We start from the raw sequence: 20,297 nt of genomic DNA, 5'->3' as shown, positions 1-20,297 counted from the left end.
TATATATATATAATTTTAAGCCTTGTATTAGTATGTTTGTAGTGCAGAATGAGCACATTCCTCATGGCGAGTTGATACACGTACAGAGCACATCTTAATTTTGTTTTTATCCCTTCCCCTCTTCCTTCCTCCCAACATTACTTCTAACCACAACACTAAACACACCTACAAAGTCCATCTTCCAGGCAACTAGAAAACACACAGTTTGTCAAAATATTGTCATTCAAGGGTTCCTGATTTAACATCCCAGAAAAGTCCAAAAATAATACGGACGCTTTCCTACTATACTCCCCAGGACAAGTGTAGAGCTGGTTCTTTGATACCATAAAGAAAAACTTTTAAGTTGGCTGGTTTTTTATGTAGCTATGTTTTTAGTCTATGTGGAGAAAAGTGGGAGAGATGTTAAGAACAGGCAAGAAATTTGGAAAAACTCTCCAACCACTTTTTAATCACTGGGGCAAAGCTATAACCACACCTACCTCTGAAAAACAAGTATCCCTATTCCTTAGGCTTAGAGACACACACAGATACACACACACACACACACACACACACACACACACACACACAACCATAGCTCCCTTTCCCATAATCCCTATTATACGAAATGAGATTCATCCAGAAAGATCAGCATTTTGAAAGCAGCATCAATCAAGTGTCTATAGAAAAGAGAGTAAATACATTTTTATGAGAATACAACAAGGTTTTCAAACTGATCAAAAGTTGCAACATACCTGCTGGGGTAAAGGAAAAAAAAACATATCTCTAGAAAAACTAACAAATTTTGTCTGCAAATCTCTCCTAGATTATGCATCACAGTGGCTGGCCAGCTAACAGGTCATTTTTTTATTTTAACAACTCTAGTGTTCCTTTTCCTTCAATGAACTCATTCAAAGTTGTAAAATTAAACTAAAAATATGATGGCTACTTCTAGCAACTTAGTTTTAAAACCTATTTTGAGATTTTCCTTCAGCTGTTTGAGCTCTTTAAATTTCTATCATCACATTAAAAAATTCTTCTACAGTATATCCAGGGAAAAGCAAGTCAAATCTTTGAACCACTTTACAAGTAGCCTGTTTTAGAGTAAGCAAATCCAAAAGCTTTTTCATCTGGAGAAAGGTAAAAAGCATGTATTTGTTGTGAAGAGAATTAAATTGATTCCAGGACTCCCAGAATCACTATGAAGCTTACTAAACTACATGTTAGGTTACATCTGACAGTGCCTTAGCCTTCCTGGTGGCTTCCCAGTAATCCCAGCACTTGGAAGGCTGAAGGAGGATGACTTCTTAGCTTGAGGCTAGCCTGAACTGCACTGTGAAACCAAAACCCAAAAGTGTCTCAAAGAAACAACCCTGTTGTCCAACAAAGGAATTTACGCAGGATGTTCCTGAGGATAATATAGCATGTGTATTGTTTCATATGCAGTATAGTTGAGAAGACTTGAGAAGGATTTTCTTTACCTTCCAGCACCATCATAAGAAAATCTGGTTAGACTTTTCTAGTGAATAGTTGGGTTATACAAATCCCATGCACATATCTAAACCTTCTATTTCTAATACTTATACTTAATAATACACTCATGTTTATATACAAATATGTATCACTGCAGAATTATTTTTGGTAGTGTGAATTGTAATCAACCCCAAATTTTCCAAAAAGCTGGAGAAAAGTAAGTCATGATGCTGGCATATGGATTATAATAACATTAAAATGCTCATGATATGATGTCACTTGAAAAAATATTACTGCATTTAAAACTGTACTTGCAATCCAATTTCAACTTTATAAATAAACACATTTATGGGATTAAATAATAGAAACTATAGCTAATTTTATACATCTAAGTTGTGGGATTTAGGGCATTTTTTTCATGATCTCATGTATTTTCCTGGTTGTATACAGCTAATGTATTTTTATTTTTTTAAGTATTTTTAAAGTTACTATGGATAACACTTTTCTCATTGAACAGAAAATGTAGATTAGTTCCTTTTCAAATAAAAATGTACATATTAGTAAAAAAAGAAAAAGAAAATTTAAAAAAACCTGGTACAAGAGCTAGACTTTTAACAGGCTGAGTTTTAATGCATATTTCCAAATATGTCAGAATATATTAAATACATTATTTATTTGTTGCCTAATTCACATATATAAATTAACCAATCTCAAAAAGCTCCTTGTTTCTGTGAATTATTGATGTTGTCACCTGCTAGAGACTTAATTCCAAGAAAAATATACGAATCACTACATCACAAGCACAAATCCTTTTGACACAAATTCAATTTCTGTGGCAACAATAATATATTGACTTTGCCTTACTTTTCTATTTTATGACACTTATTAATAGTTGAGATAAAAGAAATCTATCATATTTTGTTATTGTAAATGCAAGCAATATCATGCCACCTTCTAAAAGTGGAAGTAAATACCACTCACCATGTTCATTATTCCTTGATCAGCCTTTCATGTAAATGAAGACATGATGGCAAAACATAAGAAACAGAACAGGATTTTAAAGCCAGATCTTGTCTCAAAATCCTGACTTTTTCTGCTACAAAATATAATTAGGCTGCCAACATGTGCAAGACAATAGATAAATATGAAGAGCATCCAGTTTCTACCCTTAGGATTCTACAACTGAAGAGCTGCAAGATCAATAACATAAAATGCAAGACAGAGGGATAAACAATTCAATGATGACTGAAAGAGTCGCTACCTACTAATTATACATACTTAGATACATGCTAATTAACCTGCAAACATTATGACAATAATCTAAGGCTAAAGTCGTAATTTTAGCCATGATTCAAGTAAAACTAGTAATATGGAATCCATTTTCCCAAAGAATAAGTTTTAAATGCAACAGTATTTTTTCAAGTAATATATCATGAGCATTTTAATGTCATTATAATCCATATGCCAGGATCACAATTTAATTTTCTCCAGCTTTTGGGAAATTTGAGATTGATTACAATTGTAACTACTAAAAGTAATTCTGCACTTGTATATAAACATCATGATCAAATCAACATATCATGCAAGTTACATGGGAGGGAGAGGTGGGGGTGAGAAAGGTCTGTTCTCAAATAATTATTTACTTCAGGGTCCTGCAAGTGGCTTGTTTGGTTATGCTACCTGAAGTCCTTTCCTAGGTATTAGAAACAGTCCCAAAACACAGTAATAAGTAGGAAAATGCATGAAAACAATTTTTCGAAAAACTCAGTTCTCTTAGTAAAGCTATTTATAATATAGAATTAGTCCAAAAGAGTGGACAGAAAGGGAAGCTTGCTTACAGAAGGAGGGAAAAGAAGAGGAGGAAAAGGGGAAGAGGAGAAAGGAAAGGAGGTGAGGAGGGGTTAGAAGGGGGAGGGGAGGGGAAAGGAGGAGGAGAGTGAAAGAGGAGGAGGAAGAAAAAAAAATATATATATATATATATATATATACACACACACAGAGAGAGAGAGAGAGAGAGAGAGAGAGAGAGAGAGAGAAACCACAATGTAAACATAATCCCCAGCACCCCTCAGAACACTGAGTGTCCCTGCTTCAGGGACACAGGGCTGGCCTCCTCCAGCTTCTGTATTAGAGGAATGCCTCTCCTTCCTCCAGTTACTAATCCCTAAGTTCCCTGGGCATCTCCAACTTGTGTGCCCTTCTGAACACTTGTATAAGTGATCCCATATTAAGTCCCCTACCTTGGTTCCTATTTCCTGTCTGAGCTTTCACTTCCCCATCCTCAGGATACTAGTAGCACCCTACACGCCCTCCAGGCACCCTTTAAATGCTGCCTCTTCAAGAAGGTTCTTTTACTTCCCTGAATCAAAAGTGCCTCTCCCTGTGAGTCACTATGCTGAGTTCTGGCAAAATCAATACTTTTTGGAAGCAGATAGTAAAGTTTTGAAGTCAAACTCACCTTGATTGGAATCTACCCCAAACAACTATCAGCTGTTCCACCTTAGGTACTTCCTCTCTGAGCCTCAGTTTCTCATCTGCGCCATTAGGTTAGCAAGCCACTGCCCTACAGGATTGTAGGCTTCTTAACAGGGAAAGTTATGTAACATATGCAGCATGCTGCCCAGAGTCATAACACTTTGAGTCAGCTTTCTACCTTTCCTTCCCACTAAGATTCCCCAATGGCATCACCTTGGTTCAAGCAATCATTCTCAAGGCTTCTCTTATCAGTCTCCTCGCCATTCTGGGCCTAGTGATCAAATGCTAATATGTTTAAATCCACTTGTAGCAGCTAAGTGTGTACCAAGCTCCCCCATAGGCCTTATGTTCCTTGAGGACAGCTATTTTTGTCATGTTCACTTTGCCATCAGCTCTGTCCTCTTTTCAGCTACCAGCGCCTCTCCTGTTTTGTTAAATTCGTTTGGAGCCCAGATAACTAGGCAGTGGCAGTCTCCCAATGTCATCCCAAGTCTGCTGCTACCTGGGCCTCAGGAGGCTCATGGCACTCAGATGGATGGGAGGTGCAGGAAACAGGATAAGAAGGCATTATGCATATAAATTCATGGCAAGGGTGGGTTGACCATTGTTATCATCAAAAATGAAGACCCTGCCTCTGTTGGCCCACAGCCCTTTTGTCTATAGTTTCCTTAGTCACTGATGACTATTTTTTGTAGTTTAATATTTATGTATCATCTGGGGCTTCTTTCTGTTTTTTTTAATGTGGCATGTCATGGTTTGGGGTTTTTGCTAAGGGAACAATACAAGACATATTTATAAGATTATTTTATAATCACCCAAAAAAAATCATATACCAGAGTGCAGGAAATCTATCCACACACTAAAGACCAGAGTCCAGCTGACAACCTGGATCCCACGGCATGTCTGGCATGAGTCCAGCTAAAGACCTACAGCCCATAAAAAATGCCTCCCACAAGTCCAACTGGAGCCTAGAGCACATGATAATGTCTCATGCAGGCCCACTTCACAGATCTGTGCTGGAAAGGCTCAAAGGTCAGTGGTGGAAGCTAGAAAGTTGGCGCCAGCAGGATGAAAGATCTATGTTATCAGGCTGAGGGGTCCGAACTAAAGCCTGGAAGCAATGCTCAAGGTAAGAACCAGAGCTCCCCAAAAAAGTACCACAGCCATCCTCAGCAATAGTGAGGTCCCAAGTTCCTCCAGAGAGGAGAAAAGCACAGTTCCCATCAGGAAAGCCAACATGACAAGCTTGTCCATGAGTCTGAGCAGTGCACCATCATCTCCTCTGGAGCCAGGAAGTGACACTCAAATGAAGACCAGACCTCCCTCCAAATTTCAGTCAATGCTCAGTGACAATGCAGGTCTCAAGCTCCTCCTCAGACAAGAACAGCCAAGTTCATCAGGAAAGCCAGCATGACAAGGTCCTCCATCAGAACAGTCCAAGAAAACCAGCTACCTTCAACAGCTCCAACAGCTTCTCCAAACAGCTTCGCTAACAGCCCATGGACAGCTTCTCCTATTCTGCCTCTTATGCTGCTGGCAACAATCCTCAGGTGGGCCTCCTACACATATAGCACCATGCTAGTTCAATTAAGCTGGATGCAACAACTTGACCACCAGTTAAGAATCCACTACATGGTGACAACCATGTATCCCTCATCTTTTAAACTTTAAAGCTACTATGGCCCAAAGAACACCTATGCCAGGGTTTTCGATCTGCTTTTACATGAGAATCACCTGAAAATTTGTTTCTTTTCCTAATGCTTAAACAGGACAGGTGCCTGAGTAATCTACCCATCAACCATATCACAACTCCCAAAGGCAGGGCTTACCTTTACCTGTCATTTCATACCTCTCTCAAGTGTTTATATACAACCAGGCTTAAAGACCACTAAGTTAGACACACTATTTTAAGCTGACTCTTCTAGCACTAAGATGACCATCAAGGAATCTCCTCCACAGATCTGCAATACAACCGTACTATTCGCTTATCTGCCTTGTGCAAGCTGTTCCCTCCCTGAGCCTGCCTCATCACAGGGGGTCTCCGCAATTTTCACTGTTCTTTGGGAGACAACTCTTACCAGGTGACATGAGGCAGACTACAAAATCCAGCAGAGCCAGTGAAATCCTCGCCCTCTGGGAAAAGTCACAGATGAAAACCACTCTGCTTTTGTGCAAACTAAGAGCATAGATGTGTTCCAGGAATTACGGGCCTTCCCATTTGGCTGTGTGAAATCAGATGCAGTGGAAGGGAAACTACAAAGAGACCAACTGTGGATTAAATGCCTAGTGAGGAGCAAAATGAGACTACAGTAATATGGCTTCTAAGAGAGAGGATGGGGAAAGATACCAGCTTTCACTTTTTGATTCTAGTCCCTCAGGAAGGACAGCTGTATTTACTGTACTTTATTTGGGTGGGCTACCGCTGTGTAACTTTCCAATGCCTCTTTTCAAGCTTCAACAAGATAATACATGTGGACTTTATTCTTCATGACAAATGGGCCTTCACTAGGACAGAACCTGAGATTGCTACATGGATCCTTACATACTCATTTAATAGTCTACTAGTCTACTCTACTGTCATCAATAGACCACTTTCTGCTCAGTGAGTGTAATTGCTACTACTAATATGTCCACAACCCTAAAAATTTGCTTATTCCTACTTTAAAGATCAGGAAGTGATTGCCAGAGGTGATAAGTGAGTTGCCAGGCTTGGGAAGAAACCACAGTCACCCTGACGCAAAAGGTCAGGCTATGCCACCTTCCCTCCTCTCAGTTCTCTACATCCACAATGAGTCATCCACTGTTAGCAACTGTACAGAGGCAGTTTGGATAATTAATGGAGCAAAGAAACTTTAAAATGAAATCTTACTAAAATCAGCATAATTCCAGGTAGATGGTTATTAAGAGATACAATTACCACTGATTATAAACGCATACCTTAAAATTTTAAAACTTTAGATATATGAGCAAAAAGAATCGAGAAGACAGCTGGGACACTGGTAATTTCTGTAAAATGTCTAAAACTGATTAAAACACATATTTTGTTAGACACTTCCCCCTGTGTTTTTTAAAGCTGCTTTCTTAAGTGTATAATAGAAATATAGTGCACAGTGGCTTTTTAATTTTTTCATTTATAGAGAAACTTTAATATATATTGGGGCTAACTGGCATGGAGCCTTACTTTAGAAGAAAAGGAAATTAAAACTAAAGCACAAATTTAGAAGGAAAAAAAGCTGTACTTGAAAAGACATGATAGGAAAAGGTTCCAGCTGGAGGGGAGTAGTCTGATACAGAGCTTCATGCGCAAAAGCTAGAGGGCAGTTCTTCACAGACTCTCTGATGGTTGGAGCCAAGCCGTCTATATCAGCCTCTCAGTGCTGGTATCAGTTCTGGAATCTTTATGGTGGAGGGATGGTGTTTCCAGGAAAAGACTGTCTCTGTGGTGACCTCAGTCATGTACAACTGTCTTTCCTGGCAGCCAGGTGACTACAGGTTCAGGACAAGGGCTGGAATCTTCTAGATATAGCTGGATATCCCTATAAACCTCTGATCTTGGTATCTTGAGAGATGAGATCATGTAAATTGAGGGCTAATCAACCCTGCCCTGCCAGCCCCTACACAGACACTTCCCAGATGATCAACACACCTATATGCAGAGCTGAGAAGAGATCTGACCCAAGATTTACAGGAATAAAGGATACAAAACGAAGGTTAAGCTTTAGTTGTGCTTTTAATTATCCAGTAGGCATCTGTAAACCCAAGTGAAGAGCCATCATTCATAGCAAAATACATCTTTCAAATCCCAGGAGGAAACACAAATCATGCTTTTAATAAGTAGCAGGCAAGGGTCCAGTTTGTGCGTATTCCCCATTGCTACAGTTGCTTCTGTCATGACTACATCAACACACAAGCCTTGTTACTGTAACCTCCTGATTGAGACTAAAACAGAAATCACAAAAATATCCATATTCCAGAAAAGCATTTAAAAGTCAGTTAAGAAATTAATTATATGGCAATAACTAATTAGCAAAAATTTAACTATTAAAGTATTCATAAAGTTGAACTTTTTATAAAATAACAAAATTGTCGCCATGTTTTCTTGCATGTGAGTCATAAGATTGGATATTTCACAAAGTTAACATGTGTAAAAAGTATGGCCAAGGAGATAGCTCAGTAGAGTAAGTGCTTGTCTGGCAAGCACAAGGTCCTGAGTTCAATCCCTGGTACTGGGGGGAAAAATGTGTAAAAGGAGAAAAAGCACAACTTCAGCTCATATGTACAGTCCCACTTCTATGCATGAAGTGTGAGATACATTTTACATTTCTTTTATGTTACAGAAATCAAGTACGAGAAGGTCTAAAAAAATCACCCACTGAGTTTGTCAGCTGTGGATCTGCCAAAGAAATTTCAGAGGAATGGTAAATGTGAAGGCAAACTGGGGACCCACTGGAAGGTGGCTCAATCCCTCTTTACAAATGCAAGTATCCTTTGTGAAGGCTGGGGGGGGGGGCTGAGCTCAGTAATAAACGGCTTTCCAAATTTCAATCTGGCTGATCTGGTTCCTATTCTGAGTGACCCATAACACAACATGGATTCCCAATAATACTTCACACACTTCACACACCTGCCTGAAGTCAAGGACCACATTGTATCCACATGTGTTATGCTCAGTATAAAGGGCATTCAAACGTTACTGAATAAATGAAAGCAATTAATTCATGGGAAGTGGTTAAAAGGGAGAAAGCACAGCATGATATTCCAAGAGGCAAAGTGTCAAGGAAAAGTTGGGGAGGAGAGTTGTTTGTTTCTCCTTCTGCTTTTTTTCTTTACAATAGAAAACATTCAATAGGTTTTACAAGATGGAGCCTGAAAAGAGTGAGATATTCCCAATGGAATGGGGCTGGGTTAAGAACAGTGGTAAAGGATTAACCTTGAAAGAGAAAACAGGCATTTCTTTGTGGATACTAGAAAAGATGAGGAACAGCTATAGATAGAAAAAACAACAGCAAGTTCAAGCAATATGGCCTTTACTTTTGTTTCTGAGAAAGATGTGAAGGTGAGTTCTATGAGTCTAGGGTAATCAATATATAAGATCCTTTCCGTGAAAGCTGTGGTATGTTCCTGTGGTTACAAGAGGTTGCTCTAAACATACACACAGAATATCATGAAAAGACTACAAAAGAAAAGAATAAGAATATATGGTATCATTGTGGGGGTAAAGGTTACGGTCTGGGATGCAAATTTCACTTTGCACTCTCATAGTGTTGGACTTTTTAAGAGATGTAGATAATGCTTTTTTCAACACACAAAGAGGAATCAGGTCCACAAATGGGATTAAAAGGATTGATAAAGCTTTAGCATAAATGCTGAAAAAATGGAGAGGAGACAACCAAATAGCTAGTTACAAGGCAAGACTCTGGGAGCCAGTCTGCCTGTGTTCATATCCATCAAGCCCTATTTCCTGCTGTTCCTTCTGGAAAAAGCTCCCTCCCTACCTCAGCTCCATCATGTGCAAAATTAGGGCAATGAGAAGATCTGCTGGAAAGCAGTGTGTGAGGATTATGTGCTTACAGCAACATCATAGCCAGTACGACCACCATTATCTCTGTGTTCAGCACCCACAGGCTAAGGGCTTCCACTCACACAGCTGACAGGGCTTCTGCAAGAATGCAGCAGCCCAGTGTTCAGCCAGAAGCCTGCCAGGCCATTCCCAGCTTGGAGAACTGAGGCAAGTGGACAAGGAGGTCAAAGGTCATGCTATTTTTTTCTTAGTCTACCTTACAGGAAGTTTCAGGAGCTGGCAGGTTGGACGCCTAGGTCAAAAACTGAACTCAGGGTTACTTTGGTAGCATGTATGTTTAGGTCCAGCATATCTTGGCAGTAGAAGGCCAACACACAGAAAGACAGGCACAATTCAGGGGCTGCAGTCTGAGATGAAAGAGGAAGCAAAGAAAGAAGATTAGTGACTGATCTTCCTGCTGTTTGTCCCAGGCCAGTGAAGGACAGGGTCCTTGAACACAATCTCTGTGTCCCACAGGAAGGATGCAATAAAGGAAAAGGAAAAGAGAACAAAGGAAAGTCAAAATGCTGTCATTAACAAGACTCTGTCACATTCCCGTCAAGAGGACTGGTACTAGAGAATAACAACTCCCCTACTTTAGATTCTATGAAAGAATCACAAGAGTACAACTCATAAAAGTTGTCACATTTTAAATGTGAAGCAATATGCCTAGACTACTGCAATATACATTAACTCAATTCAGCAACCTATAAATGTAGGTTACTGTAAATATGCAGATATGAATTCTGAGCCACAGAAATTGATTAATTGGGCCAAGATCACACAGCTATAATGAACCCCGCCTAAGCACTTTTGATCACAGTGCTTAGAGGTGGGGCTAACACTGCATTCTCAGGTCCAGCTCTGCAGTGTTGCAGATATGGTTTTGGTAGCCTTTATACACCCTGTGTACCACAATTTAGGCCTAATATGAAACAAAGTGGACATTAAGAGTGTCCCAGTAACATTTAAACTTAAATTAACCATTAATGAATTCATGAACTAGGTGGTATAAGACTACAAGAGTAATTCTGCATAGATTTTCAATTAGGCAACCATTCAGATTCCTCCTCTAAGTACAAGTCTAAGCCAGACTCCACAGAAAAAGTCACTTGCAAAAGTTTACAAACATACATGTGACCCTGTTAAGTATAACTGTCAACTTGATTGGCTTAAGAGTCCTCTGTAGGATAGTAAAACACATTTCTGGATGTGTCTGTGTGTGTCCTGGAGGCTTAAAACACTATAGCTGGCCCCAGGACTCTTGTACAGCACCGTTCCCCTGCTCTGCTTACCAGCCATAATGAACTGGGCAGTTTTACTCTACCGCCCTCTTCCATCACAACACTTCTGCCTTGGAACCAGCCAAGCACAGAGTGAACCCTGAAACCATGAGCCAACATAAACCTCTCCTCCTTTAAATTGTAGGAGTAGGGGTTTTGTCCCAGCAATAGGAAAATGAACACAATAAGTATTAAGTAACTAAAAGCAACTCAAGAGAACATATCAATAAAAGCAAATACCCTCAGCAGAAAGGCTAGAGTATAAAGTTAGAATATGGAATTAATTGAAAGCCATCATATTTTATAAATAAATGAAACTGTCACATTGCATTTCTGGATGCAGATTATATGTACTCCATTTTTCATGTTCACTTCTCAGACTGTCAAATTTTTCATTAGAAATGAACTGTAATTGTCATTATAATTGAATTTTATCTGAGATTTCAATAAACAAAAACAGTTCTAAAGTCCATAATTAATGTCACCAACATGCAAGTCTTTTTATTTATAAAGTGAATGAAGCCAGGCTTGGTAGTGCATGCCTATAATCCCAGCAGTCTGGGAATCTGGGAGATTCAGCAAGACCTTGTGTCAAAATTATAAATGGGAGCAATAGCTCATTGTGAAGGCCGTGGATTCAATCCAAAAGGAAGGAAGGAAGGAAGGAAGGAAGGAAGGAAGGAAGGAAGGAAGGAAGAAAGAAGAAAGATAGATTGCAAAGCTTAAGTTTATGACACCTTTAAGCAGCCCACCCTGAGAAGATGAACAATTAAAGTATAAACGCCCCATATATCCTAGGAAAATATTTCACAATGAAATCAGCCAAATAAACTCAGTATTATAGCTCCCACAATTAACCACATATCTTACAAAAGGCTTCAAGAAAATAAAGAGCACTACTCTGAATCAGCCATTCACCCATCTTTAAGTCACAAAGATTTAACTTAAACTACATCTCCACCCCAAGTCTCTCACACATAGAAAGGCCTTATTTGATACATCAAATACTAGTCAGCCCTTCCCTTCCAATGTTTAAAATGTGCCACGACACTTAAGGAGAGACAGATTAGAATGTTATTAGATGGATATTAATTCCATTCATAGGCTTTTAGTGGAAAAGAATATATATAAACTAGAAGCCCCAAAAAAGTCTAAATTGAAATTAAAGAGTAAAAAAGCCTGCTACGACCTTAACTCAAAGAAATGAAAAGGATGGGGCTGGAGAGATGGCTCAGTGGTCTAAAGCACCTACTTAGAACAAGCTTAGCAAAGCATCAGGGACCGCGGTTTAATCCCCCAGCACCACATGCCAGCCAGCCCCGCCCCCTGGTGGGCTGAGCTGGCCACACACACCTCTCTCTCTCTCTCTAAAAAAAAAAAAATAAAAAAAAAAAAAGAAATGAAAAGGAAAGATTATAAGGAGAAACAAACAGGAAGAGAAAAAAAATGAGCATTTTAACAGATTTTATGAAATGTAATTTCTTAAATTTATTGGACAGGATACAATGTCCTATACCTCTTATATTATAAATGCAAAAAGCTAAAGGCTGTTTTTAATTCAAAAATGTAACTTTTCAGGTAGCAATGCCCCCACAGCTATGAGAAGTTAAATTTCAAAAGAAAAACTATAGAAACTGCTAGTAATGGTTCTGATTCTTTATGCTTTCTCAAGTTTTGCACCACTTACTAAAAAATGTTTACATACGGCTGTCTGCTTCTATAAACAGGTTTATAATAGCTCACTACACACTATCTGAAATTAAGACCTTGTTAAAAAAAAAATTGTGTTGACAGGAAGTCCTCTATCAAGCATGGGAGACTCAGTTTTTAGACTGCTCAACCCATATTTATTTTCCTTAGCCTCTAGGATTTTATTTCTATTTAAGAATGTAGAAAGAAAAAACCAACTAAACATGTATACATATTTTCCACTATTAAATCCAATAATGACGACTTAATTTCAGCAAAGCATCATCATCAATCACATTAAATAAATGGTAGTGTTCATTTGAATTTTATAGATTTTATAGTTTGATTTTGTATGTAAATCTATTTCCATTTATAGCTGTAAAAGAGCCATAAGCATAAAGCGTTATACTTAGTTTTATACTGATAAATAGATATGAATACTTTATTATCATTCAAGTCTACACTGGAATAGCACAAGAAACATTTTTCTAAGTTTAAGGGGATTTCCTTTGTAAGGTTTTTTTTGTAAGTTTCACTTGTAAACAAGTTCCATAGTTACATGAGCTTCATTTTACAAATAAAGAACATATCAATATATCATGCCCAGGGGAGAGGGGCGAGAGGGGAGAAGACAAAAAAGTAAAAAGAATTAAGATGTATTACATACAAGTTAACTCCCCATGATCAATGTGATCATTCTGTACAATAAACATGTGCCTTCAAAGATAAAAAAGCTTTAGAAACTCAATCTAACCATTCAGCCATCATCTAACCATAGAATTTTAGAACTCATCAATACAAATGTCACCTGCAATGCCAGGATAAGAATTGAAAACTGAAAAAACTCTGCCTCCACTATACCATGAAGAAAAAGCCTGCCTCAATTAATACAAGAAAATTATTAAATATCCAATGTACATTCCCAAAGACTAAAACATGAATACAGTAGTATAATACAGTAATACAGTACCGTAATACACTAGCATTACCATTCCTAATGATAATGGCAACCGAAACAGCAATCCTATGGAAAATATTTAGAGGTTACAGTGAGCCAGGCACTATTGTAGGCCCATAATATATATTTATTAACTTTTAATTGCATAGTGACTCCATTTTGCATACCAGGGAAGACAAGCACAAAAAGAAGGTGCCTTACTACAGCTAGTAAGTGATAAAGCTGGGTCTCAAGCCCTGACAGTAGTATGAGTCACTCTTTATAAATGTTGTTCATAATGCATCTTCCAGAAACCCTGTAAGATGGCAATCCTGTGAGAAATAAAATCTACACTAAGCATTTCCAAGCAGTTTTCAGAAAGAAGTCAGTCAGTTGAATCTTTCAGCACCAAAACTCAACTTATTTAAACTCTTTAATTCTCCCTAAAGTTAATAAGGACCACTTGATTTGCTATTTAAGAAAAATTACTCCCAGTGGTAAGGTATTTCAATGATGTCCTGCTGCTACTGAGAGGAACAGTTACCTTTGCAGATCCTGTTCAAAGAAAGCCCAGACTTTGATCCTTAATATCTCATGAAGTAAAAGGTTATGTTTAATCTATATTTTATAGATCTAAAAGTCAAATTAGTTTCTGGAATAAACAAGCAAGAGTGTGATGGTAAGCATATTCTTTAGCATTCACTTGATTCCTAGTTTAGAGGATACTATGTGCTGAGTTAAAGACAATTACATTAGTCTAATACATGGCAGTCTTTTCTTGCATTATTCTGCCAAGCATAAACAAGTTATATACATGTTAATTTACATTCTATATAAAAAGCCAATTTTAAATCCAATTTATAAGGCAATAAATACATAAAGATTGTAGGACACAGCAATAAAGTTATGCCATAAAGTAGAGTTAATTCGAAACAACAATAATAAAAGCATGACAAATTTTAGCATTCCACCAACTGCACAAAGGTGTTTCAGGTAACATCTGTTCAGAAGCAATTGCTACAAGATAGACTAGATGCGATGCAAGGTTTCACGGTGTAATAAATGTATGTCAGTTTGCTTGCTTCATAATTAAAGACAGGAATCTCTGAAAAAAAGCAATTAAGCCTTGCTCTAAATCTGAGATAATCATTCCCACCCCACCCCCACCTCAAAGATCCAGAGTACTCTGGAAGTATTAAGTCCTCTTTATCATCTACTTTCAGGAGCTAAATATGACCCCAAAAAAAGCCATTTGACATCTGGTCACTTGATAAATCATTTACTAAAACAAACCTGGGTGTTTTTTGTTGTTTTTTTTTTTTTTTTTCCTGGTGTACTAGTAAGGATAGAAAAGAAAAAGTGGAAAAATTCAGAACAATTTCCTAGAAAAGTAGCTTGAATAAAATGATTTTACTATGATCTGAAGGTTACTATATATAATATATTAGGTACAATTTTGACATAAATAAAACTTAGGTGAACCATCTCAATTCTTTTTTTTTTTTTTTTTTTTTAATTTATTTTATTTATGTGTGTGTGGCCAGCTCACCCCACCAGGGGGCGGGGCTGGCTGGCATGTGGTGCTGGGGGATTGAACCGCGGTCCCTGTGCTTTGTTAAGCTTGTTCTAAGTAGGTGCTTTAGACCACTGAGCCATCTCACCAGCCCCCATCTCAATTCTTGACAACTGAAAAACATCAGTTCAGGATTCAATGAAATGTTTTATTTTAAAAAGCATACTAAAAATGGTACAGTAAACAAAAGCCAAATGAAGATTTGTATTATTCTAATCAGTTTGATTTCATTATGATTTGATTATCCTTTATACAGTATTCCCACATTATAGTCCTTCATAATTACTCAAGTTGTAACATAGGTAGAGACTGAAGTGAATCAGATGGTTCTCCTAACACCTTTCAACATGGCCAGACTCGATACCTGCTTGGTTTCCGATGGCAGCTTTGACAAATTATCACAAATTCATGCTTAAAACACCAGAAATTTATCCTCCAGCTCTGACAGCCATAAGTACAAAATCCATTTCACTAGGTCACAATCAATGTGTTGGCAGGACCTTCCCTCTAAATGCTCTAGGCCAGGGAAAACCATTACTTCATTCATGTAGCTTCCAATTCTGTACCACCTGTTTCTGCCTCCATAGCCCCAACACTGCCTTCTGAGGTCACATAAGAATCCATGCGCTTGCATTTAGGACTCGTGTGTGTGTGTGTGTGTGTGTGTGTGTGTGTTGTGTGTGTGTGTGTGTATTTTAGGGAAGGATCTACAGGGTGTTCAGAATCTCTCTACTAGATTGGACTCATAGTGATCCACATGTTTACAGCCTGCCAAGAGCTGGGATTACAGGTGTGTGCCACCATGCCCAGTCTCAACTGCCATCTCAGTAGTCCCCCAGGGCAGGAAGGGCACAGCACGCCCTGGGATTGAACCCCCAGCCCCTGTGCCTGCTTGCAAGTGCTTTAATCCACTGAGCTATTTGGCCGGCCCTTAGGACTCACCTTTATGGGCCAGGATAATTTGTCCAGTTTTATATCTTTCATTTAATCTTTACCATATAAGGTAACAAAGTATCTTTCATTTAATCTTTACCATATAAGGTAACATTCAAAGTTTCAAGAATTAAGGAGTGTATCTTTTGGAATGTCTCCACCTACTACACCTGCCTCAAAATGAAGTCAAGGCAGTGAGGCAAGGGTGCAAGAATCTCCTGAAGCCTACTCTGATTTCAACTCAAAATGTCCACTACAATAAATAACAGAAGTTTTGAAACCTTATATCTCCTCTCACCTCACAACCTGCCTATAGCCAGGGAATCACTAATCCTATATTCATTAAAGCCCTTACAAATTGCTAATGGTTCTTGGAAGAGAAAAGAAATGCTAAGGAATAAAACTCCCAACAGGCTCCCAGGCTTGGTGGTGGCACACCTGCAATTCCAGAACTCATAAAGCTGAGCAAGATGATTGGCAAGAGTTTGAGGCCTGCCTAGGTGACATCATGACTTCAAAGCTAGCCTGAACTACACAGGCCCTCTTTAAAAAAAAAAAAAAAGTGAGGTAGTACAAGCCTATGATCCCAGGGCTAGTGCTTGGGAGGCTGAGGCAGGAGGATCACTGCTAATTGGAGGTCAGCATAGGGTACATAGCAAGACCCTGTCTCAAAAAAATACATAAATAAATAAATAAATACTCCCAATATTCATGAAAGAGTAATATCAGATGGTGATTAAGGATCAAAGCAATGTGACCTTAGGTAAGGTCACCTTAGGTAACCAAATCTCTGCCTAACTTGATCTCTTCATAGGGTAACAAGGTTAATAATATAAAAGTACAGGAAAAAAAAAAAAAGTACAGGAAATCATGGACTTGGATCAAGCACCTGCACTGTGTCTATCAGGCCAAACCAACATAGATTAATCATAGTAACTTAGTTTGGCTGGTCACAGAAGGCCCAATAATTTCTATACTAATTAATATAATACAATATAATACAAGTTACTATAATTGATGTTGTCTGAATACAGTGTAGCCCATAAAATTGTTTTCTATGCCTCAGTTTTGTTTTCCTATAAATGCTGTCTAATTGCAACGTTGATGGAAGCTCTCAATTGTCTCTACTTCTGTGAGCTGAACCTGGACCTGCAACCTCTCTTTAAGAATTCCAACTTATCAGAGAGATAAGGCTGCCAATCCTGTATGCTCAGGTTCCTGAGGGAAACATTCAAAATATCTCTATAGTATAGCTAGCATTTAAGGAGGCTGGGGGGTATAGCTCAAAGACAAAGAGCTTACTTAGCATGTGTAAGGCCCTGGGAGACAGAGAAACAGAGACAGAGAGGGAGAGAGAGAGAAAGGCAGACACACAGACACAGAAGGAGGAGCAGGGGAAAAAGAGGAAGGGGGTATATATACTTCAATGACAGAGAGCTTGACAGAGTCCCTGAGAGAGAGAGAGTAAGAGACAACAAGGAGAGAGACAGAGAGAGAGAGTGAAACACAGAAACAGAGAGAGAAACACACAGAGAGAAACTCAGAAACAGAGAGAGAGAAAGGTGGGGGACGAGGGAGGGAGGGAGGGAGGGGGCAAGGAGGGGAAGAGGGAAGAAAGAGGAAGTAGGCCAGCCTCCTGGCACCCCTACAGATTACTATAAAACAATGAAGTTACAAGGATCAACAAGCAAAAAGAGCAAGCCAAGTCAATATAGACCATCCGAAAACTGCACACACCAAAACTGTTAAATAAACAACACCAAGTAGGAAATATCTAAAGAAATAAAAACAAGAGAGTATCAAGATACCCGGAAGATCTGAAAAATGAGCAAGTAAAACTTGTCAAAACAAAAAATAATTACTAAAATCAGATATTTAGAACAAGTTGAACAGCAGATTAGACATATCTGAGGATAGAATTAGTGGACCAGAAGACTATATGTAAAGAAATTACCACATTAACTCCAAAGATAACAGAGTCCAAATTACTTCCAAGTAAATTATGAAATCATCATTCAAGTCAAACCCCACAAATATTATTTGTTTTTAATTTATGTATTTGGTACATGGTCTCACAACGCAGCTCAGACACTATCTCCCCGGCCCACAAATAGTATTTTAAATGTGCCTATTAGTTTTTGAGCTTAAAATATTGTCTTTTGGGCTGGAGAGATAGGTTGGAGGTCTAAGCACCTGCCTAGCAAGTACACGGACTTGAGTTCGAAACCCAGTAATGCATGGAAGCCGGCCCCAAAACCCGGGCACACCTTGCTGGCCACTGTCACCAGAAGTAGAGGAACACACCTGTAATCCCAAAGCGCTGGGTAGGCTGAGACAAGGGGGATCACTATACTAGACCCTATACCAAATAAATAAACAAATGAAATATTTTTTAAAAAAATTTTAATATTGTCTTTAGATAACATCTTTACAAAAACTCAGCATCATGTTAGAAAGATCAATATGATCTACCAAAGAAATGAAAAGGACTGGATCCCAAATATTCTGGCATACCTTCAGTAAAACTGAATATAAATATTGCCTTGGAAAATCACATCTCCAGGATTCTGGACTGACAGACTCACGGCAAAATAAAATAAGCTTTTAGCCCGAAGCTAATACTAAAAGAAAAATTCCTCCTAATGAATTGGTCTCATATTGGGCAGAATCTTTCACTGTCAAATTAACTCTCTCCTTATCATCCTTCAAGCCTATAAAGGTAACAATCAAGTAGAGTACAGATTTGTCCCTAACGGTACAAAATACCACTATTCTTGCGGCCATCAGCAATTCAGAATAACGAGTTTCAAATACTTAAGACTTCTTTCCAAACTAAGCAAACATTCTTTAGGCATGACCACATGCCCCGCCAAGTTTTAAAAAGAGCTGTCTCAACTTGGAAAAAAAAGAAAGTGTACCTACCTTAAACATTCTTAGTGGATTAAAATATTAATAAAAAAAAAAAGAAATACCAAAAAAAGGAGACAGTAAATAAATACTGTTACCTAAAAGCTCACTTTATGTCTATACCCTCTTACACTAAGGGGTAGGGGGAAAAGATGACTAAGGAAACAAAACTCAGTGTCCACCTAAATGACGTCAACACAAATACATGTGAACTGCTTTCCCCTTCGGCCTTCAGAAAGGTGAGGCAACACGAAGATCAGAGCATTGGTCACAAGATCGAAAGAGAACTTGACCCTGTCGTAGTCTACCTAAGAAGACTTGCGGCTCTAGATACCTAGAATAAACTGTAGTACCCCTCCCAGTTTATGCCCCCTCGGCTGTCAACCAAGTCAGAGCTTAGTAGGCTGGAGGCATCCCGGACCCGAGCCAAAGCCCCTCAGCCCGACGGAACCGCCCCACCCCACCCCAGGGCGACACTTACAAACTTGGGGCGCTTCTCCCCAGGTTCCTCCAGGCTGCCGCAGGTCGGCGGAGGGTGCTGGGGACCCTTCCTGCGCGGCATCTTGCTTTCCCGGCAGCTACGCAGCGAGGCGGAGGAGGGATAAGGGGCCGCGGCAGCGCAGCCGTGGGCCGGAAGGTGCAGGCGCGGACGGTGCCTGTCCATCTGTCTCCGCAGGTCGGGGGTCGGACAGAAGGCCACAGCTCAGCACGCCACAATCAGGGAACCGGCCGAGCCTCCGGGGTTCTCCTTCCCAGTTTAGCCAGCAGCACCCTCAGCTCAGCTCAGCCCAGCCCAGCCCAGTCCAACCGCCGCAGCCGGAGCCGGGGCCAACACATCCGAAATCTCCCGCCACCGCGGAGCCGCCTCAGACGCGCCAATCCCGGTACAACCGGGTCCCTAACACGCCAGGCACCGCCCCTTCCGGGCGGTCTCTGGAGCCTGATTGGCTGTGCTTCCCGTCCGTTCGGCTTCTCAGCCCTTCCGGCGGTCTGCTGTGGCTTTCTGTCCCAGCTCCGCCTCAGGTTGAGGTAGTGCTTGGGGATGCGAGAGGGACCCGTCAAAAAGTTAGTAGTCTGGATGGAGTTGGAGTTGGAGAGCCTGAAATGCAGAACCTGGCTCTGCGCTCCTTTAGCAGCGCAGGAATGTAAAATCCCTTGCGCATCTCGGGAGCCCTCTGTGCGTTGACCTCTGGGAAGTGTAGTTCTAGGGTGGGTACTGGCTACAGCGAGAGCACCCTAGGCGGGAGCACCCTGGACGCTGCGGAGGGGTGCACAGCGCACATATGTACTAGGCGCCTGCCGGGTGTTCAGCTAATGAGTGCTCACCTTAGGGTAGCGGAGGGTTCCACCAAAAATCAGAATGTGCCTGGCGAAGCCCGGTCCTTAGTAACCTCGCAGTCCAAGGTGTTTCGCCATCCTTTCCACAAATGACAAAAAGATGTTGCCGCACCTGTTCTACAAGCTGACTGAGAACTCAGTAAATTGCAA

General features: G+C 39.8%; 1 protein-coding gene across 1 annotated transcript in view; it reads right to left on the bottom strand.

The window, feature by feature from the left end:
- The window catches only part of Diaph3 (diaphanous related formin 3), a 523,261-nt gene extending 503,755 nt beyond the window's left edge, over positions 1–19,506 (bottom strand). Inside the window, exon 1 of the mRNA XM_023702376.1 lies at positions 19,291–19,506. Coding sequence (XP_023558144.1) covers positions 19,291–19,473 — 183 coding nt within the window. The 5' untranslated portion in view covers positions 19,474–19,506. The remainder of the gene's footprint in view (positions 1–19,290) is intronic.
- Between the last annotated feature and the right edge of the window lie 791 nt (positions 19,507–20,297).

Source organism: Octodon degus, unplaced genomic scaffold (genome assembly GCF_000260255.1).
Source record: "Octodon degus isolate 3935 unplaced genomic scaffold, OctDeg1.0 scaffold00150, whole genome shotgun sequence".
Lineage (NCBI taxonomy): Eukaryota > Metazoa > Chordata > Mammalia > Rodentia > Octodontidae > Octodon > Octodon degus.
Note: the sequence above shows the minus strand (reverse complement) of the source record. Positions and strands in the feature narration are given on the sequence as shown.